We start from the raw sequence: 24,090 nt of genomic DNA on the forward strand, positions 1-24,090 counted from the left end.
TTGCTGTGGATTGGATTTGTTTAATAAGTAAAAGCACTTTTCAAATTATAAACAATATTTGAACAGTACTCTGCTCTCAGTTTTGTATTGCTTTGGCTGAAATTTTCATTCATCTCTTTTCGCAACTTTTTCATTCACTAGGAGAAATGAATATTCATTTATTTGTTAGTTTATTAAAATATTTCTTCTGAACAACATAGCGACAGCCTCTTTCTTCTTCTAATCCCAAACAGTACATCGCACTGTAAAAATTATTGAAGCATTAGAAATGCAATTGCAACGATTGTAATATTTAAATTTTATTGTTGAAAATACTTCAGCGCTGAAAAAATCAAGTTTAAAATTTCAATTCCCACCTATTATCATTAAAACTTTATGTTTAAATTTATAATTATTAAAAATTTGAATAATTTCCATTTTGATAATGCTTAATTACTTAATTTTTTTAATTATTAAAACAGAAATGCTTTCAGTATTATTCATTGAAATAAAATTTTTTAATTGAAATTATTGAGAATTTCTTTGTTTACGAAAGGAAATAATAAGAGCAGTGAAACATAAATCAAAACCGTAATTTTTATGTTATCTTGGAAGTAATTTTTTTTCATAAGAAAAATTTAAGTTCTGATTTAAAAAAAGTTATTTTCTCGAGCTTTAATGTTTTAATGATTTTTGTCCTTTTCCTATTGGTAAAATGGAATGAGGAAGCTTTTTTTGTTGCAAACATTTTATAACTTATTTAAATGTTTATCAGAAAACATGACTGGAAATTTCAAGCATATTTACTTATTTATTTGCAGTTTTGTTGGTGAAAAGTTTCGCCGTGTGCTCATAAACTGTTCATTGCATCCAACAACAGCTAACAATCATATATCAGTAATATATATTTTTTTAATTTATTACACTATTCAGCATTATTTTAAAAAAAAATTATTTTTGAAATAGAAATTGGCCATTTTATGATTTGATCTGCTCAAAAGCATCAAAAATGTTATTCAGCCAAGCTCATCGAAGTCGTTGCAGTCGATCGCATAGTACAGTCCACCGTCCATCACGTCTTCCGCCGGTCAACGATGTTGCAGTTCAAAGAACGTTCAGTGTAAACTGGTGCTGTTCAACATTTGCGGTATTAAAATGGATGGAAATTGTAAGTATTTGCAGTACTTTTCACTTTTTATTCATCAACTAATACAGATGTTAAGCGATCGTTAATATTAATTTCAAAAAATGGAAATTTCTTCTTAAATTATTCAGAAATAAAACTTTTATAATCATAAAAAATTCCTGACAATTTAATGAACGCAGTATTTGATAATAAAGTTTTTGAAGAAATTTAAACAACTCGTTATGGCATCTCATCAAAACATACTGTAGCTATGTATGAATTACATCATTTACAGGTATTGTGCATTTTGGCAATTGCATTAATCGAAGCTGGAGTGCAGATGTGGCGAGCGTATGGTTTTATTCTTTTCATGTCCGCTTTTTGCTTGGCAATAACATTTGCGGGCTTGATTATCAAATTTTGCCAACTACAGACTGGCGAAAATAGTGCATTTCCTTTGCAAAAATTGGTAAGCAGTTGTTAATTGGTATTCTAATCAACGCTTTAATTTCCATAGCATGGGACTTTTTGAAATCTTGATATGATTAATTTTTGCTTTTAATTATCATAGTACGAAGTTTTTAATTTTACAGAATATGTCTTTTAAAAGCTTTTTTTTACTTTGAATCTTAACAGTAATTGTTACAAAATGTAAGTTTTGAGATAATTTCTTCGATAACTTTTAATTGTGAAAAAGTATGAATTACTTGATTTTCAGGAAATTTCATTCAACATTTTTGCAGTTTTTGGATTTTGTATTGCATTTGCTTTGTTGTGCTATGATTGCATAAAGCTTTTTGATGAAGCTGAAGATTATTATCAAGCTAAAGAGAATCGACCAGATTCAATTGAGCTGAACGACTGGCGAAATCGAATTGTCGCTACTACGGTAAAAATTTGACAACTGAAAATTGTCAAATCAAATTTATTTAGCACTTAAAATATTACAAATAATATTTAAAGAAAAAAATTGAAATTTGTGCAATAGTTTATTTTATAAAATATAATTTCCTGTTAATTAGTTGTTTTTTGTTTTTTGAAATTCAGGTACTATGTGCAAGTAATTCAATGCTTTACTTAATGTCAGCGATAAAGTCAAGACATGGTTATTGATAAAAGAACGGACAAATTTATGTGTGCATTCCAATTTTGACTTTCAGAAGAGAATTTTATTGAAAAGAAAGCAAAAGAAACTCTTTGAATGCACTGTTTGAACACGCACTGAACTTCTTTGGCCAAGCATACTTTCAATTTCATGAATATTTTAATTTGTCAAAAGTTTTGATTATTATTTTAATTTGAGATAAATTATTCATTTTTTAATTTATTTATGTCTATTTTATTTTATTCAAGCTGCCCCAGTTGATTGAAGTTGGAATGAATTTTCAAATTCATCCGTGGTTTTTGTACAACAGTTTTCCTGTTATTGCAGTAAAAATTCATTAAAATCAAGCCACTCGACTTTATTATTTGGTCAAAGCTGCGAGTTGAAATTAAGTTTCATAAGTTGAGCTAATAAATTGACGAAATTGTTTTTGTTTTGTCCTGCAAAATTTTGCTTATTCAGTGTAAATTCCATAAAGAACATATTACAAATAAAAATAGTATCCACTGTTTTACCGAATTGATCACTTGCATTGCTGGAAAAGGTGGAATTTAATTTCTTATCATTTTTTAATTCATATTCAGGATATATACTGTATTTTACAAATTAGCACCACTGGCATTGCTGATACGTTGCGTCCGAAGTCCACCTGGCCAAACTCTGATCGACGATTGATTGACTTTTCTGTTTTTCACATCAGTCAAATTTTGTGTAAGCATTCCGGCTGCAAATCCCGCTCTCCAATGGCTGAGCAAAGCTTGTGGTCTGCTTTCACTATTTTTCTTCATTCGCAACAGTCTCGAAGCGAACACCAGCCTCTCAATTGCAATACTGACTGGTACCAACACCAGACTGCAAATGAGTATCACCACCGCCCAAAGTGGCATGGATACAGGATGGGAGGGCTTATTTTGCTCGGCTTTATCGAAGCTTCGACCAAGCTTGACGGTGAAATCATGCAACAAATCGTACCAACTTGTTCTACGTTCGATGAACAACGAATCGCCGGACAAAGTCAAATGCACGTCCGGATCTCGACGAATCATTTGCAAAAACCGATTGCTGAAACGTGCAATTAAAACGGATCTGTCGGTTTGATCTGAAACGATCACAGCTATATCCGTAGTGCAGGAGAAATTTTTTTGCCAATAATTTAAAAATTCCGTTCCGTGACGGTTGAATTCGTCCCAATCAGAAAATGCGGGCGAGGCCAGTTGATCAGCCAAATGTGACACCCAGATGCTGAAATTAGCAAATGCTGCAATGGTTGTTGGCTTTGGAAATAAATTTTGTCGGACTAGGAATATGAAAATTTTCCACTCTGCACACGGTTGCAAACCGAAAAGTCCATCTGGATTGCAGAAGCAACTTGAAAATCGGCCAGATCCAATCAACTCTGCATGAATGAGATCCGCTTCGGTGCGGCTCATTATTGCAAACGAATCGCAGAACAATGTACTGCCAAGATAGATCATTGAACACATGGACATCAAATTCAAACTTGTATTCGTGCAAGAAGATATCGGTTCAGTTGGCATCTTTTCATCTATATTTCAACTTTTCTTCTTAATCTGAAATAATAAATTCACACTATAATAATAATAACAAATAATCAATCTTGTTCAACTTCTTTTTCTTTTCACATGCTTCATGTTATTATAACATTTGCATATTATTTATTATCCAAAACTAGTGAATAAAATTATCTTATGTAAAGTGCGGTTTGCTGATTTGCAATTGCTAATCATAAGACATTGATTGTGAACATTTCCATTTACAAATGTTAAAATAAAGTAGAGTTGATCATGCTTGGAAAAGGCGAAACAATGATTTTATTCCATGCATCAATAATTTACATAATTATATGGTATATTATTTCTGCTAGATGTCAACGTTTCCAGTAAAGTGAGCATGTTGAAGCCATTTAAGAAAAAAAAGAATATTTAATAAAAGCAAAAGTTTGAATCAATAAATTAATTTTAAGAAAACAATTTATGCCAAGTTTTGAATATTTTTTAAATAAATTAAAATTTTATTTAGTAAACATAGTGTACTGTGATCAAGTAATTTTGTTCGTTTAAAAAATGATTTTGAAAAAATATTACTTAATAATAACAATAATGGGATAACTTTTGCTTTGCAATAATGATGCATCATTGAAAGATGTTTCGTAAATTACTTAATTAATGAAATAATTTTAAAAATACATACCGGATGTTTTGTTTTCTTTTTTGTTGTGAATTAATACACAAGTTTCAGTGTTGAATTTGTTCAAGGAAACAAAAATGAATAAGTTTAAATTGTTGATATTGTTCTAAAAATAGAAAAATCCTTTTCACCAGCGCCGCAGTTTGAAAAGACCTCTCCGAGATCAGCTTATCATCAATGGCTTAGCGGGCTTTATCAATGCTAACTGATGAAGTGGCACTCGCAGGCCAATTACAGTCGTCAGCTAACACTATTATTGCTTTTATAAATAAAAGTAATCCATCCATCTTTCAAATTCACTTCTTCTCCAAGTTCTGTTTTCCTCTCGATTATTATTAAGGGAAAAAATTTGATATCACATGAAAATTGTACTGCAATGTTTTTCGTTTAAATAATTTTCTTTTATTTGCTATTTTTTATTTATAATTCTTTCATGAAAAAAGAAAAAGTTTTCAACTTCAGTGGAGCAATTTCAAAAGCAAATGAAACCCTTGATGAAATGATTAAAAAAAAGTCAAGTATTGCTTTATGGTCGGATATTAGCTTGTTTGAAACGTGATTTACTGTGAATCACGTGACTTATTGATCTCGTGTGATTCTTCCACCAGGCATTGTATCAGTTGTGGAATCATTAAAAAATCGATCCCGGGCGATTGTTAGCAACATGTTCAAGAGAAGTTGTCTTTTAATGTCACTGGCGAAAGCAGATTCCAAATTATCTCAGCCGCCTTGTCCACAACTGCAACTCAATTTCACCGCATGCGATGTGTCGCACAACCAAATTGAACAACCCCAAACACAAGCAGCATATTCTTCATTGGATAATTTTTCAATCTATAGAAGTTCATAATTATGCAAATGATAATGGAATTTTTTTTACACTTTACCCTTACATTATTTGTTTTTATTGAAAATAATACTGAACTTTCGTACCACATCACATTATTATGCATCATGTTAGCATTTTATTTTTGATATGTTAACGATCAATTTACACATTTCAGTTGTTGAAATGCACAACATCATTCACTGATAACTGAATTGCGCAGTTTTGATTTCGATTATTCTGGACGTGACGAATTACTTACTCCCACTGAATAGGACAGTTGATAAACAGAGTTTCAACTTCTCCACTGGCAGAAGATGAATAGAGTTCGAAAATCTAGCACAACATATTTTTGAATCATTTATTATTAAAATATGCAAAAATAAACAAATGCAAATTGTTAAAATTGTAATGAAATTTTCAAGAAAACCAATTCGACAATTTCACGCAGAAATTTACATACTCTGAGGAAATATTCAGCACTTTAACGTCTAAAACGTTCATTTTTACCCCTCTTTCGAGTGACATTAAAATTTAAATAAATCAAATGAAAAACTACTTTTCCGCAATTGTCACTTGAAGAAGACCACTTGGAATAATTGGAAACAGCTTTTATTGAAAAATAAAAATTGATTCTCAATTTCTCTGTTCTGATAATTGAATAATTTTCAGCATGATACAATAAATCACATATTTATTACAATATGACACTGAATAAGAATACATACAAATACGAATGTTCTAAATCCTTTTTCCCTTATTTACTTTTGTTCAGGATAATTTTATCAGAATAATGTAACTTTAAATTTATCGAATTTAAAATAAATTAAAAATACCTACCTGCTTATTGATTTAAACTACTGATTTTATCGTAATATTACCTGTTTCAATGGAATGCCATGCTATGCTGATAAGATTATGCATACTGTGTTGAACAAAGTTTAAATTATTAATCAACTAAAAATAATTCACTATCGCTGAAATTAAATAATTCTTCTAATTTAAATATTCTAGAGATTATAATACGAGGCTGTTAACAGTACTTGTTTAGCTGTTTGAAAGTTAAATAAAGAAAATGAGTCTTTTAAAATCCTTTATTGATAATCAATATAAACCATTTATGGAATGGCGTAGAATGTGACCTGACAAAAGAAATGTTAATGAATACGCAGTAGAATAAAAAAACTAACTGAAAAGATGTTAACTTTTGCGCTTGTTTTCTGCCCATTCACACATACGATCAAATAAAGTCCAATTCAGAGCACTCATCAATGATTTTCTTGCCATGCGCAAAGTATAGCCACGAAATAATGCCAAAAAACCGCCTTTGGTTAACAGCTGTCGAGCTACCAGTAAAGACGAATTTTCAGCAGTAGAGAAAAGCTGCATCCTGGATCGTACAGTATCAAACGGCTGAGTTAGCAAACAAGCCACACCACCAGCCAGAAAACCACAACCAAACCGTTGCATGTCCGTCAATCGAGTGTCCAATTTTTGTTCCAAAAATCTCATTTGAAAACGATAAAACAGCAAATAAAGCCCAGAGTACGGTGCATCGCGAAGTATTGTTGGTATAATACCTGCGGTCAAACCGCGTATGTGTCGTTTGCGTATAATAAGACGAATCGCCTGAGCTATGGAATGGTAAGAATAATGAAAACTTTCGTATCGAGTTTTCACAATAGTCAGCGGCATAAAAACAACTGTGGTCAAAGCTCGGGCGCTGAACCCGACAAGCAAATGACGCAAATTCGGCTGAATACTAGCTGACAAAAAATTGTCAATTAATTGTACTTGAAAAAAATAAAATCCGACGCCTGGAACCATTCTACACAACGTAGGCCATGTACCTTTCCAGAATCCTCGTATTCCTTCGCCTTTGAAAGTGTGCAAGCTGATTTCATAGACACTTGCATGACGTAAAGCAGGTGAAGGATTTTGAAAACGCGTTTTAATTACATCAAGTGGCTGAAATAGCACAGATGAACACGCACCAGCGGCCAGACCAAATATAATTGTATATAAGGTTGGCTCTTGGCTTAATGTCGAAGCATTCAGCTTCATGACGGAATAGATAAAAATTACGTTCTTTAGAATACAAATTCTGACGAATACTTCCAAAGTACATTTTACTTTATTATTTTTCTATTAAAAACGCTATTTACTTTGTCAATTGAAAGAATCAACCATAAAAAATTACACATTTTCAGACTAGACTGAACGAAAAGATTACACGCTACCGTAACGGATTAAAAGGTACAAATTATTTTTTCAAGATTACAAACTAAAACTAAGATGTACAGTACTATAATTCTACAATACTAAATGTGCAGAATTCTTAAACAAAAATGCATCCTAAAGGCATTAAATGAATGAAAACAATGAATTTACCTACCAATAAACAAGGAATGGTCAGTGATGCGCAATTACGTAAATAGCAAGTATGTTAAAATGCTAAAAGCTGCATTACATAACATTTTTTTCATTTCTTATGTATCAAAACTGTAGTTTCACATATATTCACACTGAAAATAATCAAGACGTCAAATGAAATCTTCAACATTTTTCACACTTTAAGCAGACATCACATTAAAGTCGTTCTCTTTTTACACTAATTTGTTTTGGCGTTCAGTTCTTCATACCGTTTCAACCAAATGGAAAATTTTTCATTTGCATCAGTATATAGCTAAAAAAATTTTTTAATTAGTTCCACTTCTGTTACATTTTTATCGCATAAAACTTTATGTGGCGTCAACTTCAAAACAATATCTCATGAGACAAATGTCACTGCATACCCGATTGCTGTTCAAAAATATATAAACTGTTGTTTCACATAAAATTTCCTTATCGATTAACTATTGAAAAAAATATAACTTCTTACCACTTCTGGAATTTTCACAGCTGGAACAGTAAGTTCTCCTTCGAAATAATCTAACAAAAAATTTGCCGTAAGAAAATTCATGTGAAATTTTGACACATACCACTAGCATTTTCTAAAGTATCAAATGTTTTGCGCTCCTCTTCCTGTACTGAAACTTTTCGTTCATTTTTCTTTTTATCCTAAATATATTTCAAATAAAAACCCAAACAATATAACACGATAAACATAAAAAGTAGGATATTATAAATGTAAAAATCCTGCCATTTTTCTTTCGTGAACTGATGAACGAAATGCCTGTGGTGCAAAACCACTTTTTTCTATTTCACTTATCTCCTTCCATCGATCTCCTTCTGTCAACATGTTTTTCACCTCCTTTTCCATATTCGCTACAAGAAGATTCATTTATATTTACAAATTTAAAATTGTCAGAAAAAAGTTCATTAATTTACCGTTAGTTTTCATATAATTTTCAGCAATTTTTAGGTCACTCTTTATCTTGTTCTTCAACAATTCAACTTTTTTCTAAGAAAAACAATCTTTGTTTATAATCTGCTAAAAATTAGTCAAAATACTACCATTGTGTTTTTCGAAGAATGTCTAAATATAATAATTATCATAAAAAATTACAACCTTAATAATATCACAAACAAACCTCTTGAATGAATGATGGCTTTTCGAATGAGAAGACTTCTCACGTGAGTTTTCTGATCTGAAACATAATTATTGCATTATAAATATTAACGGTATATATTAGCATACCTTCGTCCGGAATATTCATCAGAGCTATCATCTGAAGATTGAGAACGACGGTGTCCACTATGACCACTAAATTTACTAGAGTTTAACAAGCCAGATAACACACAACAAAACTTATAACATTTTTACATTTAAAAAATTATACTTATGAAAATTATACGTTATTTTGAGAAGACTAAAATTTTTATTACTGTCTTGATTTCCAGTCGTCTCTTTTCTTGTGATGTGATGATGAATATTTCGACATGCAAACGAACAATAAAATTGAAATAAGCAAACTTGATGATTGATTGTATAAATATAATAAGGTACAAATGAAGTACTGTACGTTAATGGCAGTGAGAGCTTTGACTATTTACAAAAAAGAATGAAGACTTTCTTACACAAATTAAATAAAAGTTCATTCAAGTATTTTACAAATATCCTACTTCAAATTTAGTAAATAAATCGTACAAGCACGTAAGCAGCAAACAGTCAGAATTAGCCAATTTCTGAGGACGAATTTTTCCTTTACACTAGTTAATAAAAAACATGATGCATTTGTGATGAAATAAGTTAAACAAAGTATGACAGTTCGCTTTAGAATAAATTAGCATTATGATGTTGAAAACCAACATATTATTTATTTTCTTTAGTCAGTTCTGCAAAAACTGAAATTAATTGTACTTGCATGTTCACTTACTGTATTGTATAATCATTGTAATAATGTTACAGTTTAATACATGAACTGTTTTCATTATTTATTATGTGATATTTTTTATAATACACAATTAAATCGTAATTAACGATCGAAAGTCGTTATTTGTTAAAAAGCCAAGTTTATTAACTGGAATTTGTTTAAATTGTTAAAAAAAATAATTTTAATAAATATTAATTTCAGTTCAATGTATAATTAATTTGATCTATATGTGTGCTTTCTTAACGAAAGAATTACCGTACATAACGACCTTTAACTTTACCTTTTAACCAACTTTCTTACTGTTATTTTTTTCCAAAGAACTTAATTTCACGATTGTATTTTATTTAGCTGTTTCACGAGAATGTGTTGTCCAACGGAATTTATATTTACTTTTGCAGAAAACTAAAATTATTTTTAAACGTTATGAAAGCATTCAGCTTTCAGAAACCACTTGAGTGGGTTAGCTCTCTTTTAGCGCGATTTGAAGATCAGGTAGAAAAAAATTGACTATGTTGATCAACCGCTGCTTAGACTTATTCATTTAAGTTACCTGTGAAAACAGGCCCTCTAAAAAATCAAAGCCGTCTGTTGTTGGAGCAAAGTCGAGCATGTCTTGTGAACGTTTCCAAGTTGAAATTTTCTATGGTAGTGGGTGGCCTTATTCGCGTTTTGCAAACTGTAAATTCTATGGTAATTAATTTTTTTATTTTATTTTTAATTCTACAGTTGTGAGAGGAAATGTTTGAATTTACTGATATAAATTGAATTACAGAAAACATCTTCTGAACAAGATCTCTTCGATTCACAATGCTTTATTTTGGACACTCTTGAAAGATGTTTGGCTGGCGTAAGATTAATTTCATGGAAAATCACGAACGTTATACTTTCTCTTGTTATTACATGCTTATAGCCACAGGACGTATCCAGTCGTATAGATGAGGCGAACAATGTAAAAATTATAATCCATGAAATGTGTCAAGTATGTTTCGTTGTTTGTCAGAGATGTATTCTTGATGAAGGTTTTGACTGTGATTGCGTATAAGAAAAATTATGTTAAATTTTAGTTTATTCAACTTTCATCTGACAGCAATCAAGCGATTCAGTTGAAAGAAAAAGCTTCCAAAGTGATATACAATTTAAGCTTGTCAAGTTTTAACGTGATATTTAACCGAATTGTTGCGAAGTGAGAAATATTTAATTTATACAGTATGTGAGTTTTGCAAAATTTCAATTTTAATATTTCAGGCTGAAAGCTGTCTCTTGTGAACCTTCAGCAGTGTCAGTTCCATCGGATTTGATGGCTAGCAGCAGCGATAATGTTGACATTGAATTGATGCAGTATATTCACTTTGATTTGAAATCTTTGATTAAACTTTTACGAGGTATACCGTTTTTCAACTTTTGATTGCTGAATAACGCTTGTTCATTTCAGAAATTAGTTACCATAAGCCATTTAAGAAGGAGAACAATCAAATTCTTTTTCGCAGTTTAGAAAATGTAAGTGAAAAGCTTTATCGTAATTAAAAAGAAGAAAAAACAGTTTGTTGTAAGGCAATTCTTAAAATATCCGCTCAGTATACGGCTGGTCATTTAAAAAAAAGGCAGTGAGTTTATTATTGTTACAATTGGGCAATGTTCAGAATTAAGCAAGTACAAAATGAAAATAAATTATTTGCTTAATACAAGTAATTAATAAGAATATATCTGCTAATGGAATGTCGATTTTTAAGGTCATATGGAACTGGATGGATACTTACCCAGATGAATTTCATAATTTACAAGTCGAACAGAACAATGAATTGAATGGTATCTTACTTTTTATATTTCAAATTTTTTTTAAATTAACAGTTTAAAGAATGAAAAATAGACGTTTGTGTGAATAAAGTTGGAAAATTATTTGAATGAAATTATTTTAAATAAAATTCAGCGTTAAAATTGGTTGTTATATTGGGCATTTTAATGCGAGATTTGGTATACTTTATTTAATCGTGGTAAAATTTTCAGATTGCTGTGATCGATTGTTTGATCAGTTGGATACGTACGGAGCCGAATCGTCGAAAAGGAAAGCCATAGTATGGCCTTTACAGATGATGTTACTTATTTTGTGCCCAGTGAGTGAAGAGAATATGTTTTTTAATTTGAATTTGCTGCATAATTTTTTTATAAATATTCTTCTTCTTCTTCTGCTTTTTTAGAAGGTTTTAGAAGAAATTCATCATATCAGTTGTGGTGCACCATGCCCAATTCGACTTGTGAAAAAGGTGATAAATTTGAAATTTTCCATGTTCGATTTTTGTGTACAGATAAAACTTGAATCATAATTGATTTTTATTATAAAATTATAATTGAACAAAAAGTAAAATTGATCGATTGATTGATGTTTCAGAAAGTATTCTTTGATTCAATAAAGAAAACAATGTCCCAAGGGCATAGTCATACGTGTAAGCATCATTTGTTGTCGTCGGCGTGCATTGCAGGTGTGAAATTATGCAAAGCTGCGATTTACGTGAATGTGGTCGATTCGGCGAACGTTTTCTTTGCTTTACTTCAATCAATTATTACCGATTTGAAGGTGACAATTTACTGTTTAAATAGTAACAAAATGCGAATGCATTGTATTTTATGGAAATTTGATTTTTCATCTGTCCATTTGTTTTCTAGTCATATTTGTTTAATCCAATAAAGCCGTTGTTCAAAAATCCATCTTCTGCCCAAGAATTGGACGTGATGATCGATTGTTTTGTGGCACTGTTCCGTCTCAGCTACAATAACGAAGTGTTTCGAATATGTCTGAATGCTCACCCGGTGGTTCCACATCAGCTGGTACTGGTGATGGCTTTGTACCGAATCGCGGTCCAAGCCAGGCTACCGTGGTGGCCGAAAATCGACCTCGTCTACAGTCGTTCCGGCGAGCTGTTACAGATGTTCAACGAAACGTTGAGTCGGGTGTGTCAGGGTGTTAGCGTGGTCGGTTGCTTGTTGCCGACACCGTCGTCCACCACATGTCAGCCGTCTTCCCACGGTCCAACGTCAACCACGCACATGCCTCTTCGAGTGACGCACAGCTTGCACAGAATGACCGGCAAATTGAAGGAGAAGAGTCTGGCTGGTTCGCAGCCGTCCGCGACGGGCGTTGCCGGCGGTGGCGCCGGGAGCGGTGGCTGCGTGGGCGGTTGCACGGTCGCTTCGGCCGCGTCGGTATCTTCGTTGACCGGCAACGCGAACAGTTCGTCCGTGGAAGACGGCTGCCAGCAGCTTTTGTTCTGGCTAATTCGTCTGATGTGCATCGAACCGACCCTTTTTCTCCACCACGGTCCCGAATCGACCAGCACCGTGGCTCCGTCGTCGTCCACGGCGGAATTGATCAGCGGTTTGGTAAATTTGGTCGGCAACAGCAATCAAATGCCCGAACTGGCACAAGAAGCGATGGAAGTGAGTGCTTGTTGTTGCTCTGTTAGTTGTTGAATGATAATATTTGCCTGAAATTTCAACTACCTGTCCATATATATATATATATATATATATATTTCAATCAGTGTGGCTATTTTTACAGGCTATCCTTTGCTTGCATCATCCAGAAAATATACGCATGTGGCATCCTGATTCCGCCTTCACAACTGTACAATCGTTGTGGTATATTAGGTGATGATTATTGCTTGATTTTTAAATTGGTTAATTTTTTCTAATTATTTATTTATTGATTTTCAGTTCACAATTGTTGTTTTACATTTGTCAAAAGTTACTGCAATTTCAATTGGCCAATTTTTCCGAAACGCTCCGTTGGTTGAGACAATTGCTTGTCTATCGTAATTTGTATTTATTGAGCAATCGTGAAATTGCCAACTACGGTTCCAGTGAGCAACTTTGCAAGCAAGCTGCTCAGAAACTTGAGGTATGGCTTACAGTAGATGCTGCTTAAGCACCACTGTATATATATATGCTCATTTATGTTATCGTTAATTAGTTGTTGTCGATTACATTTAGACTGTATGCTTTGTTTATTTGTGGTCTTTGGACAACGATACTGCCATAACTGCATTGTCGGTTTTTCGTATTTTGTGCGAAGAAGCCGAAATTCGTTGTTCAGGTGATGAACTACCAGTCGAATATGCAGATCATGCTGAATTAGCCAGCGCTACTAATCTGCAAACTGTTGGTAATTTATGTTTGTACGATTTGTTTTTCTTTTTTATTTTCAATTTTTACAGTTTCAATGAACAAATTTGTTGGATATTTTGTTTTTTTATGAAAACTATTATTAATTATTGTTTAGGACGTGTCGTATTGCAAAAGTCGATTAATTCTTACTTAAAGAAGCTACTCATACCGTCTGCCGGATGTTGCGAAGCTTGGGAAGCGACTTATCGATATTGGGAAGCATTGACAAAGTTCTTGAAAGCTTATCCGAAATCGAAACAAGAAGATTCGTATCAAGTGGTGGAAAATTTGATCAAGCAACTTGTTAATCAGAAACTTGGGCGTAGTTCAGAACAAGAATTTGAAGTTGTCTTTTTTCTGAAATCCATTTTTTTCTTTGATCATCAAAAATTATTCATATTTTAAGATGACTGTCAAACTTTGGGCTAATATGACCGGCTTTTTGTGTTCAGTCGGTGGAGTGGTGATCAAAAGTTGCAAAAACACGACTTTGTATTACGAGTACGCATTTTTAATTTCGATTAATGAAAGCAAGAAAAAATATTCATTTCATATTTTGTAAAATTACCATTTGTTTGTTATGTATGATTTTACTGTTTCAGCTCTTCTGGCAATCTGCCACCTTCTGCTGAAACATCGGACAAATCAACTACTGCTACTACTGCTACTGCAGATGATTTATCCACTTCTACTCCTGATCTGTTTTGTTCCGTTAACAAGTTTGTTGTTTAATTATTATTTCATTTTTTAAATTATGTGAAATTATGTCGAAATGATAAATTTTCCAGTTTTCTGAGCCAACTATTAACGCTGTTGTTAGTCCAGTCGGATAAATTGGAAGTGGCAGTTGTACGTCACATAAAAGAGATTTGCAGTTATGAGTTGCATCAGTTGCTGATTGGTCATTTTTTTGAACAAATTCGCACAATCACCGATCGCTTCATTGATAATGATGATGTAGTAAATGATGATTACTTGTGGTTCTGTTTCTTTTAAAATTTAATAATCGAAGATTGTTGCTTCAGATTATTATATGTCTGAAAAATACGGAATTCATTGAACATGTCGTTTATATAATGAAAAATATCCTGTTGGGATGTTGCAAGCAAAATGTGCGCAACGTGGAAATTTCTTGTATCGAACCAATTATGCTAAATTTATGCAGGTTGAATAGTAGTAATTTGATTTGTTTATTTTAATTAATAATTGTGATTTTTTGTTGTCGTCAGATATGTTCATAATTTGGAGGTGAATTGTCAGTCTGTAACAATTAAAGGGAAAATATGTCAGTTGATTGAAGTGGTGAGTTGGTTTTCATTATTAAACGTGGAAAGTGTCTGTTGTAAATAAGTTGTATTGTTTTTAGATAATGAAAAATTATGAAAATATAATTTTTCGTTCTGAAATTCGCTTTCGCAACAGACTGGTGGACATGATAGCCGATTGGGTGATTTGTAACAATTCGCCTTCGGCTAGCAGTTGTATAGCTGCAGTTGTCGGCGTTGGGGCGTTTCCGTCCGAGGCGTCATTGCCATTACGGTAATGTATATATATTTTTTTGCTTTTCCATGAGAATTTATTATTGATGTATTAAATTGATTTTTTATTTTGAAGAGATTTCAACACGTTATGCATGGTTGCTTTGGGGGCTTTGATGAGAGATTTGCCTTTGCAGCCGAACTGTCCCCCCAACTTGACCACCGGGCAAACCAATGTGCAAAACACTGCCGTGCTGAACAAGTCGCAGCTATTTCAAAAGCACTTCGGTTTGTTCATGAACGTGCTCAACGACTGTGCAATGAACGAGAATACCGGCGCCGGGGATTTCGACGTCGAGACGGTTTCCAGGGGCGACGAGACGTCGTCTAAGCCGTTAGTCGACCCTTCGACGTCGTCGTCGGTTCCACTGGTTAGGGGCGCTGGCCGGGCCGGAGCCGGGGCGGCGGGCGTTGGCCGTCGGTTCCGCGAGACCAAAACGGAACAACTGCGCCGGGCCACAATACTGGCCATGTCGAATTTGCTGGCCGCGAACATCGACATCGGCTTGGTGCACGCGGTCGGCATGGCTTATCACAGGGACCGACGGGCCAGGGTTGCCTTTGTCGAGGTGTTGACGAAAATTTTACAAGAAGGAACCGAATTCGAAACGCTCAACGAGACCGTCATGGCCGACAGGTTGGAAAATTTTAATTGCTTTTATATTGATTAGCAAAAAAATTTAATGTTTTTCAAAGATTTGACGAATTGGTCAAATTGACTACGATGATCACAGTGGACGGTGAATTGCCGATTGTCAACGCGCTTGCTTCTGTTGTCCAAACGGAACACATGGTAATGTTGTTGTTGTTGTTGCTGCTACTACTGATTACGGGATATTTGCTTGCAATTTTGTACAGGATGAATTGGCACGAGTATTGACGACGCTGTTTTCGTCGAAAAATCTTCTGCACGAATTGCTTTGGAAATTGTTCATCAAAGAAGTGGAACTTGCCGAAGCACCGACCACGCTTTTCCGCGGCAATACTGTCGCCAGCAAAGTGATGGGATATTGTTTCAAATTGTACGGCGCCAAATATTTGCACTCACTTTTGCACGACTTTGTCAATTCCACCGTCGAACATTCGACCAGCAATTACGAAATTGATCCCAGTCGGTATGTGTGTGTTTTGTTTTGTTTTGTTTATTTATTTATTTATTTAAATTTAGTTTGGAAACGGACGACAATTTGGCCGAAAATACGACCAATCTGATGGAATTAGTGGAAAATATTTTGTCGTTGATTGTTCATTCGGCAGATCGGTATGAACAATTTGAATTTGAAGAACTTTAATAAAAAGGCAATTTTTTTTGCTGTTGCATGTATTGGTTGTTGTTCTTTTGCAGTTTTCCAGTACAGCTTAAAGGCATGTTGAACGTGCTGTTCTACGTTGTCAACGCTCGATTTCCAAACACCGGCTTATTAGCTGTGGGCATGATCGTCTTTTTGAGATTTTTCAACCCTGCCATTGGTAGAATTGAACTGTCAAATGTCAAATATATTACTTTGTTCTATTATATTTCATTTCATTTTATGCCAGTATCGCCATTTGAATACGGTTTGACGGAAAATTATCCAAACGCGAACGTCAAGCGTGGCTTGATGCTCGTCTCGAAGATACTGCAACAGATTGCCAATCAGACGATCAGTTTGAAAGAATCTTGCTTGCAGCCGTTCAACGCTTTCATACAAAGCAAATTCGAACCGACCAGACGGTACGAGAGGAACAATATGATTATAATTATATTATTTTGAAATTGGAACAGAGAAAAAATTTTATATACATCTATATATATATATTATTTTGCGTAACAGATTTTTCATGAATATCGCCGTTGAATTTCGTTTCGACGCCGATGCCAGCAGTCAGTATTACATGTCTTACATGAACGACACTCCAACTTGTGCTTTGCATCGACTGCTCTGGCAATATCAGGATAGAATTGGTGAATTTTTTACAACAATGCGATCGCACGATCGAGTTGCACGTCGTCTGGCCACTCTGTTGGCACAACTTGGACCTGCAAATGGACGAGCTGGCAGCAAGCAGTAATTATAATTAATAATTGTTTGTTGTTGTTGTTTCAGTAGATTATTAATTATTATTATTATTATTAGGTGGACGAACGTTGATTTGAATTCAACTCGTTTCGAAGAGCTGATGTCAAGACAAAGTGCTGCTGACAAGGATGAATACAATTCCATCAAAGAGAACAACATCTTCTATCAATGTGGCATTAGCAGAGCATCGAATCCAGTTTTTTATTTCATTGCTAATCGTTTCAAGTGAGCATTGGTTGTTGTTCTGTTTTACGTGTAAAAAACATTTTTTTATTTATTCAAGAGTTGGCGAAGTTAACGGAAATATGCTAATTTATCATGTTTTGATGAGCTTGAAATCGAAACGCAACGAACATTTTGAGCTGGTTGTCGATTTGACTCATGCTAGTACGGAAAATCGCTTTCGGGTAAGCAATATGTCTTTGTTTGTTTCAAATAAATGTATATTTTGAAAAATAAATACATTATATATGAAAAGGTTAACATTAATCGATTGCACTTTTGAAAATACCATATAAACAAAAGTGTAAAAATTTATTGAACAATTTTTAGTGAATGAATTATATTAATTTTTGTATCTTCTTCAGACGGAATTGCTGCACAAGTGGTTTTTAGTCTTGTCCGAAGCGATGCAGCAGAACATCATCGCCGCATACATTTGCAATTGCAACTCTTGGACTCGTGACTACATACGCTTTCATGAGCGTCTGTTCAGTCCCCTGAAAGTGAATAAGCACTCTGAATAATTTTAATTGGTTTATTGTGTTTTTTTTGTCGTTCAGGCAAGTCACAAGTTGTACTTTTTGGATCATGTTCGTCAGTTGAATGATTACATCAGTCCAGAATGGCAGCGTTTGCCAGCTTCTACTTTACAAATCGACGACGATGTTCTGACATTCAACAATGCGCTGAAAATATGCCATAAAAATATGAAATGCTCAATCAAGGTATATTGTTTATTTATTTATTTTTTTGTTTGTTTATTTGTTTTCTTTATTTTCCAGGTTGGTCCGACGTCACTTCAAATTACAACATTGGACAGGCAAAAAGTGCTCGGTCATAATGTAATATTGAACGACGTTTATTACGCCAGTGAAATACAAGAAGTATGCAGTGCAATGATTTGTATTCTTTTAAAAATTCTACTATTTGTATAATATACAATTCGGGGTAAATTTAAAAAGAAGTTACTTTTAAATGAGCTTCATTAGACAACTGGTACACAAAGTTTGATTTACTTATTGAAAGATACAAACTACTATTTGTTTCGTTTTCAAATATAATAGACTATTTCAGTCAGCATTTTACACATGTATGTTCTATTGTATGTTATATTTTATGAGCTGTGATCAAGTTCAATTGGCCAAATATATATATCTGAGAAATATAGTTACAGTATTGTTCAGATTGAACATTTGTCAACGTGCATATTTCTCAAAAATGATAATTAAATTTTTTAAATAAATTTTATTATTTTTTTGTTCATAATTGTTGGCTTTGTGATTTTTAGGTATGTCTTGTTGATGATAACAGTATGACGTTGACAATTTTGAACGAATGCAGTCCGTTGACGTTGATGCACGCCGACTGCGAGCAGATTGCTTCGGCCGTTGTCAATCTGCGCACTCGCTATGAACTGTCCCAGCCTGACCAGGCGGTCTTGCACGCGAAAATACGAGCAAAAGACGTCCCAGGCACTTTGCTCAATATGGTTAATAAGCATGAAAAATAACAAAGCACGAGAAAACCAAAATAAAAAAAATTATTATTTTCAAAAATCAAAATTTGATTTTAAAATTCCATTTCCAAATTCTAGGCGTTGTTAAATCTCGGCAGCACGGATGCAAGCCTCCGTACGGCGGCTTACAATTTGCTCTGCGCTCTGGCGGCGACGTTCAATTTTCGCATCGAAGGTCAACTGCTCGAAACGGAAGGTATGGAAGTCGATTGTTCTCATGCTCTTTAACTGTATCTTTTTTGATCCCATATTCATAATTTGAATTATTTGGAAAAAATTTTTCGATTTCAACATTTCAGGATTGTTAATTCCTGCCAACAATACAATATTCATCAAAAACATATCGGAAAAGTTGGCGATGAATGAAACGCATCTGACGTTGGAATTTTTGCACGAATGCATTCAGGTATAATAACAGCAGCAGCAACTTCGCTTGGCTGAATCATGATGTGCAACGTGTTTTTGGCAGGGTTTTCGACAGTCTCCAATCGACTTGAAACATCTCTGCTTGGAATACATCACTCCTTGGCTGGCGAATTTGCCCAGATTTTGTCGCGTCAGCGGTAACGACAATTCCAAACGACGGGCAGTGGCCAAAGTGTTGGACAAATTGATCACGTTGACCATCGAAGAAATTGAAGTCCGATTTTTAGTTTTTTATTTTTTTTTCTTTTTCTTTTCGCTCATCATTACCATCCACATCCCGTGAAAATGTTTTCCCTGTTGTAGATGTATCCGTCGATACAGGCGAAAATTTGGGGCAGCATAGGTCGATTGTCTGAATTGTTGGACATCATTTTGGATCGCTTTCTCAAAGTATTTCTTTTTCTAATTTTAATTTCATTCCATCAAAAATGAATTGTAATTATTATTCTTTGAAGAGAAGTATTACTGGTGGTTTCGGTTCAATGCCAGCCGAAGTCATGGCGGACACTTCTGTAGCTTTGGCAGCCGCTAATACCAAGCTCGTATCGGACATACTGATCGGACGACTGATGCAAGTATGCATTGTTGATTTGTTTTTATTTTATTTTCTGAAAATAATTTTGATTGTAGTTTATTTAAAAAAAAACATATTTCTTCATATATGGATGAGATGTAGACCAGGTGCATAATAATATTTAATTGGAAAATTTGTTTATTATTTGGGGAAAAGAATATCGAAGGTTGTTTTCCTTTTTCACGTACATCTTTTTCTTTTCATACAGGTACTTGAAAAGAGCTGTTTAAATCCGCAGGCAACTTTGGAAGAGCACATACTTTGGGATGACATTGCCATTCTAGCGAGATACTTGCTTTTCCAATCGTTCAACAATTGTCTGGACGGTGAAAAATCGCCTTATGAATTATTTCAAAATAAAAATTGAAAATCGAAAATAATTTTTTCAGTAATTTCACATTTGCCAGTGTTGTTTCATTTTGTAACGGTCCTGGTCAACACAGGCCCCCTGGCATTGCGAGCTTCTATTCACGGGCTGGTTGTCAACGTAATCCACTCGTTGTGCACATGTCCGTCTTCGTTTTCAGGTATCCGGTTGAAGATTTCGCTTTCTGAAATTGACAATATTCTTCATTTATTATTAATTTATTTCCATTTTCAGAAACCACCAAAGCGAATCTTCGACTAGCGTTGACGGAATTTTTTTTGCCCAAATTTTACCGCCTGTTCGGTGTGAGCAATTTGACCGTAAAATCCGTGGCCGCGACTGCTTTTCGAATTTCGCCTCGGATGTCGTTGCCAATCCACTGCAGCGGCGATTACATGGCTTCGGGTAGCATTGCGCCGCGCCAAGATCGTCTCACTTTGCCCAACTTGGAAACCATTGCTGATTCGTTGGTCGATCTGCTCGAAGTATTTATACTTGCTATTAAAATTTCTATTTTAATTGAACATGAATTTTCGCTTTTTGCTCTTGTATGATCGATTGAAAATTGTTTCATTTGTTTAGACTTGCAATCAAGATATAAAAAATCGAGATTTATGCAATGAATGGGAAAAAATTTCTTATTACTTTACGATGCGTTTCAATCCGGCTTTGCAGAGTCGAGCGTTGGTTGTGTACAGCTGCTTGTCGAAAAAAACCGACGAATCGGTGATCAAACAATTGTTGAATCTTCTGCTTCAAGTATTATTAATAATTGAGGAGGAAATTTTTCTGAAAAAAAACAGTTATTAATATTTTGCTCCTTCGTTTACAGTTCGTGAAAAGACGCGACGATTGCAGTCTGTTGAGTGCAGTGTTGATGGCTCTCAGACGTCTGACACCGTTGCTTCCATCGGTTGTTTTGCAAGCAGTTTTTTTTAACATTATTTATTTTTTTAATGTTTTTCTGTATTTATTTGTATTTTCATTCGTTAGATTCATTGTACACTGCTAGCACGGCTGTTTTGGATATCGGTGATCATTTTGCAGTTGGAAGATCCGAACTTGTACGAGCACGGTTTGGCATTGTTGGAACAAATTTTACGTTCACTCGACAGTCTGAACGTTTTTGAATACGAAGTGAAAAATGATGCTGCTGCATTTGATTTCAATCGTCGTAGTAGTATTTTTTTTCTCTGTCCGTGTAAAACAATTTATTGCAGCCGTTCGAAAAAGTGATGATGGAAGCGCGGCCGTTGTTGGAATGGGAATTCAAAGCGATGGATCAGCAGATGGGCATCTCGTTCAAGCACAATTTCCACTTTGCCGTCGTGGCTTATCTGTTGAAAGGATATCGACATCCGTCGCAGAGTGTCGTTTCACGTACGGTGCGGCTGTTCAGCTTGATCTTGGGCATTGTAGCTAAATATACGAAACGGTGAGAGGGGGGTTTCGTTTATTATTATTATTAATTTTGTTTTCATTTATATGGCTGTGATTATGAGCTCCACTATACTAACAATGAATATATTTGAACAGGGATCGCTATGAAGTGACCGTTGAAAATGTCGCTTATTTGGTGGCGCTTTTGCCGGTGTCCGAAGAGGTGCGTTTGCGTTGTCCACTTCGGCATTCGACACTGCGCGCGTTGAGCCTGTGCGGTCCGTCTGAGAACGCTTCGAACAACGATCCCACGGTGGGTTCGTTTCCATCGCCCGGACGGGCGGACAAATTGCAGCCCTGCAGCCGACGTTCGGCTCTGTGCATCCAACGTCTGCAGCGAAGTTGTGACGACAGTATGCAAACGCTCGCAGTTGCCGGATCCACGGTCGGCTCGGGAAAGCTGATGCGCACGGTCACCGGAGCCGGTGACACTCTGTCCAGTCGGATGTGGTCTCCTTCGTCGTCGTCGTCGTCGTCGGTGTCGTCCATGGCGGTGGTCGGCTTTACTGGTCAACGGAGCCGTTCGTTGCCGTTGTCCGAATTGTCGACTTGTTCTTTGTCGTTGCCCCATGGGGATAACCGAGAGCAGCAGAAGCAGCAGCAGCATGAACATGAACATCCGGATAAAACTGAACAAACCTGCAAAAACAGTAACGGCGATGATGGACCTGGTGACCTGGCGCCCAAGACCACAGCTGCTGAGATTACCAAATCAGAACCGACAGACGAATCCCAAGAATCCAAAGCTGAACAGCAACGACTCAGCAACAGCAATGGTAAAAGCGGTGGCGGTCAGACTGGTCAGTCAAGCAGAACAGCTTTTTACGAAAACTTGCTACTCGATGAAGATGTCCTCTGTGAACCGAGCTTGCAGGTTCTTGTCTTGACTGTACTGGTGAGAGTTGTATATTTATTCTCTGTTTGTTTTTGTTTTCTTGATATTTTTGTTGCTCATCCCATCATATGCAGTAAGTATACTTTACGCAATCTACAGGGTACGTTGGTGCGAAATTATGCCGATGAAAATGAAACGCGAACATTGTTCGAATATCTGGCTGAAGCATCGTTGGTATTCCCGAAAGTTTTTCCAGTCATGTGAGCTCAATGTTTTTGTTTTCTTCTAAATCTACACAAACGGAACTGAAATTATTATTAGTAGTATGTTTTATATTATTGATTTATCATTCATTTCAAGTCACTGTCTGCTTGATCAACGCATCACGCAAGTTCTGCAAATGTCCCACGACGCGGCCGTGTTGAGGGCAGTTTTGCACATCATTCAGAACATGATTCCGAGCCAAGAGACGACCGACACCTACCAACAGCAGCATCTTACTCTGTTACAAAGTGAAGAAAAAATCAAAAATTTTCCATCTATCTGAAAAATTAATATATTTCATAATTATTTTGCTTTGTTTTTCAAGGTTACGGGTTTGGCGGATTTTGGCGTTTTGCGGGACCATTTTCGTTGAAGGTGAGTAGTTTGTTGTTAATTAATATCCAGAACGGGATAACTGTTTTATATTATTTGTAATTTTGTGTGGTAACCACAATTTTGATGTGGTTAGAAAAGAAATTTATTATGAAAAATTTTCTGTTCAATAACTTTTTTTGTCTCTGGTTTGTCGTATGAATTGTTTAATGTGTTTGTTGTTCAAGTCCACAGCACAGTTACAAATCGCCCCGGAAAGTTTGACTTGTTTGGAAAGGCTGATCGGCAGTTTGGGCGAAGTGCATCTACTGACGCCTCCGCCGTTGTCGCCTTTCGGCACAAGTGAATTTGGCTACTTCAGGCAGGAAAGCTTTTCCGGCACATCCCGCGCTAATTCTGTCACTCTCGAACGAAGCGCTACCTCCGACTGCTGATTACTGTCGATTTTCAGCGGTCGATTTGAAATTCCCCTTCAAAAACAGTTCGACAAAATCATCATCATCTTGACCATCATTATGAATAATATTTTATCACTTTGGGCAGTGGACGTATTTGTGAATGAATAACTGCAAAAGAAAATAAGTTGGTTGACAAAGAAGAATACTTTTTTACATCGTTTATCAAAAATATTCTATGTAAACTGCTTTTGTTCTTATGGTGAAACTTTTTCATGCTTATTTTAATTTTCTTTACTACAGAAATAACTCGTGTACGGTCTGATTAAAGAAGTTTGAAATAAAAAATACATTTGAATTAAAATAAAAATAATTTTGCTTTATTATTTATAGAAAAAATGT

At 34.9% G+C, this 24,090-nt stretch overlaps 4 protein-coding genes across 4 annotated transcripts; 2 read left to right on the forward strand and 2 right to left on the reverse strand.

Annotated features, from left to right (window-relative positions):
• The first annotated feature begins 268 nt into the window (after positions 1 to 268).
• On the forward strand, positions 269 to 3,289 carry Tsp_00863 (nucleolar MIF4G domain-containing protein 1). The gene is made up of 6 exons (XM_003376613.1): positions 269 to 285; positions 946 to 1,147; positions 1,401 to 1,574; positions 1,824 to 1,994; positions 2,459 to 2,527; positions 2,795 to 3,289. Exons 1-6 carry the CDS (start codon positions 269 to 271, stop codon positions 3,287 to 3,289), a joined length of 1,128 nt encoding a protein of 375 aa, XP_003376661.1.
• Positions 3,290 to 6,201: 2,912 nt separating this feature from the next.
• Positions 6,202 to 7,308, reverse strand: Tsp_00862 (solute carrier family 25 member 38). Its single transcript, XM_003376614.1, has 2 exons — positions 6,483 to 7,308; positions 6,202 to 6,221 (listed from the first exon to the last, which is right to left on the reverse strand). The coding sequence occupies exons 1-2, from the start codon at positions 7,306 to 7,308 to the stop codon at positions 6,202 to 6,204; spliced, it is 846 nt and encodes a 281-aa protein (XP_003376662.1).
• A 547-nt stretch (positions 7,309 to 7,855) lies between these two features.
• Positions 7,856 to 9,128, reverse strand: Tsp_00861 (nucleolar MIF4G domain-containing protein 1). The gene is made up of 9 exons (XM_003376615.1): positions 9,073 to 9,128; positions 8,885 to 8,950; positions 8,778 to 8,834; positions 8,698 to 8,722; positions 8,575 to 8,647; positions 8,405 to 8,511; positions 8,226 to 8,304; positions 8,126 to 8,175; positions 7,856 to 7,930 (listed from the first exon to the last, which is right to left on the reverse strand). Exons 1-9 carry the CDS (start codon positions 9,126 to 9,128, stop codon positions 7,856 to 7,858), a joined length of 588 nt encoding a protein of 195 aa, XP_003376663.1.
• An 855-nt stretch (positions 9,129 to 9,983) lies between these two features.
• On the forward strand, positions 9,984 to 23,800 carry Tsp_00860 (nucleolar MIF4G domain-containing protein 1). The gene is given in 52 exon segments (XM_003376616.1): positions 9,984 to 10,052; positions 10,107 to 10,250; positions 10,333 to 10,437; positions 10,471 to 10,539; positions 10,625 to 10,743; positions 10,806 to 10,942; positions 10,993 to 11,057; positions 11,291 to 11,366; positions 11,565 to 11,671; positions 11,756 to 11,821; positions 11,947 to 12,132; positions 12,222 to 13,013; positions 13,097 to 13,231; positions 13,269 to 13,366; positions 13,386 to 13,452; positions 13,545 to 13,716; positions 13,834 to 14,063; positions 14,125 to 14,219; positions 14,321 to 14,437; positions 14,507 to 14,678; positions 15,085 to 15,257; positions 15,333 to 15,893; positions 15,953 to 16,049; positions 16,115 to 16,371; positions 16,425 to 16,517; positions 16,602 to 16,726; positions 16,796 to 16,970; positions 17,071 to 17,304; positions 17,374 to 17,541; positions 17,600 to 17,723; positions 17,904 to 18,041; positions 18,099 to 18,263; positions 18,321 to 18,422; positions 18,827 to 19,027; positions 19,133 to 19,250; positions 19,354 to 19,460; positions 19,524 to 19,706; positions 19,784 to 19,870; positions 19,936 to 20,055; positions 20,263 to 20,380; positions 20,444 to 20,581; positions 20,656 to 20,906; positions 21,004 to 21,180; positions 21,254 to 21,349; positions 21,415 to 21,601; positions 21,642 to 21,801; positions 21,958 to 22,756; positions 22,856 to 22,956; positions 23,057 to 23,208; positions 23,286 to 23,335; positions 23,521 to 23,635; positions 23,655 to 23,800. The coding sequence occupies 52 exon segments, from the start codon at positions 9,984 to 9,986 to the stop codon at positions 23,798 to 23,800; spliced, it is 8,739 nt and encodes a 2,912-aa protein (XP_003376664.1).
• The last annotated feature ends 290 nt before the right edge of the window (positions 23,801 to 24,090 follow it).

The sequence above is a fragment of the Trichinella spiralis genome (genome assembly GCF_000181795.1).
Source record: "Trichinella spiralis strain ISS 195 chromosome Unknown Scfld4, whole genome shotgun sequence".
Classification (NCBI taxonomy): domain Eukaryota; kingdom Metazoa; phylum Nematoda; class Enoplea; order Trichinellida; family Trichinellidae; genus Trichinella; species Trichinella spiralis.

Bases quoted from the DNA above. Each gene is read 5' to 3' on its own strand.
- Tsp_00863 (XM_003376613.1), top strand. The intron at 1,575-1,823 runs GTAAGCAGTTGT...CTTGATTTTCAG, and splicing joins CATTTCCTTTGCAAAAATTG to GAAATTTCATTCAACATTTT. The intron at 2,528-2,794 runs GTTATTGCAGTA...ATTCATATTCAG, and splicing joins TTTTGTACAACAGTTTTCCT to GATATATACTGTATTTTACA.
- Tsp_00860 (XM_003376616.1), top strand. From the start codon at position 9,984: ATGAAAGCATTCAGCTTTCAGAAACCACTTGAGTGGGTTAGCTCTCTT. The intron at 19,028-19,132 runs GTTAATAAGCAT...TCCAAATTCTAG, and splicing joins CAGGCACTTTGCTCAATATG to GCGTTGTTAAATCTCGGCAG. The intron at 21,350-21,414 runs GTTTTTTTTAAC...TTCATTCGTTAG, and splicing joins CATCGGTTGTTTTGCAAGCA to ATTCATTGTACACTGCTAGC.
- Tsp_00862 (XM_003376614.1), bottom strand. From the start codon at position 7,308: ATGAAGCTGAATGCTTCGACATTAAGCCAAGAGCCAACCTTATATACA. The intron at 6,222-6,482 runs GTATGTGTGAAT...ATTTAATTTCAG, and splicing joins GAATTGGACTTTATTTGATC to CGATAGTGAATTATTTTTAG.
- Tsp_00861 (XM_003376615.1), bottom strand. From the start codon at position 9,128: ATGTCGAAATATTCATCATCACATCACAAGAAAAGAGACGACTGGAAA. The intron at 8,951-9,072 runs GTAATAAAAATT...TAGTAAATTTAG, and splicing joins GACGACTGGAAATCAAGACA to TGGTCATAGTGGACACCGTC. The intron at 8,835-8,884 runs GTATGCTAATAT...ATTATGTTTCAG, and splicing joins GATGAATATTCCGGACGAAG to ATCAGAAAACTCACGTGAGA.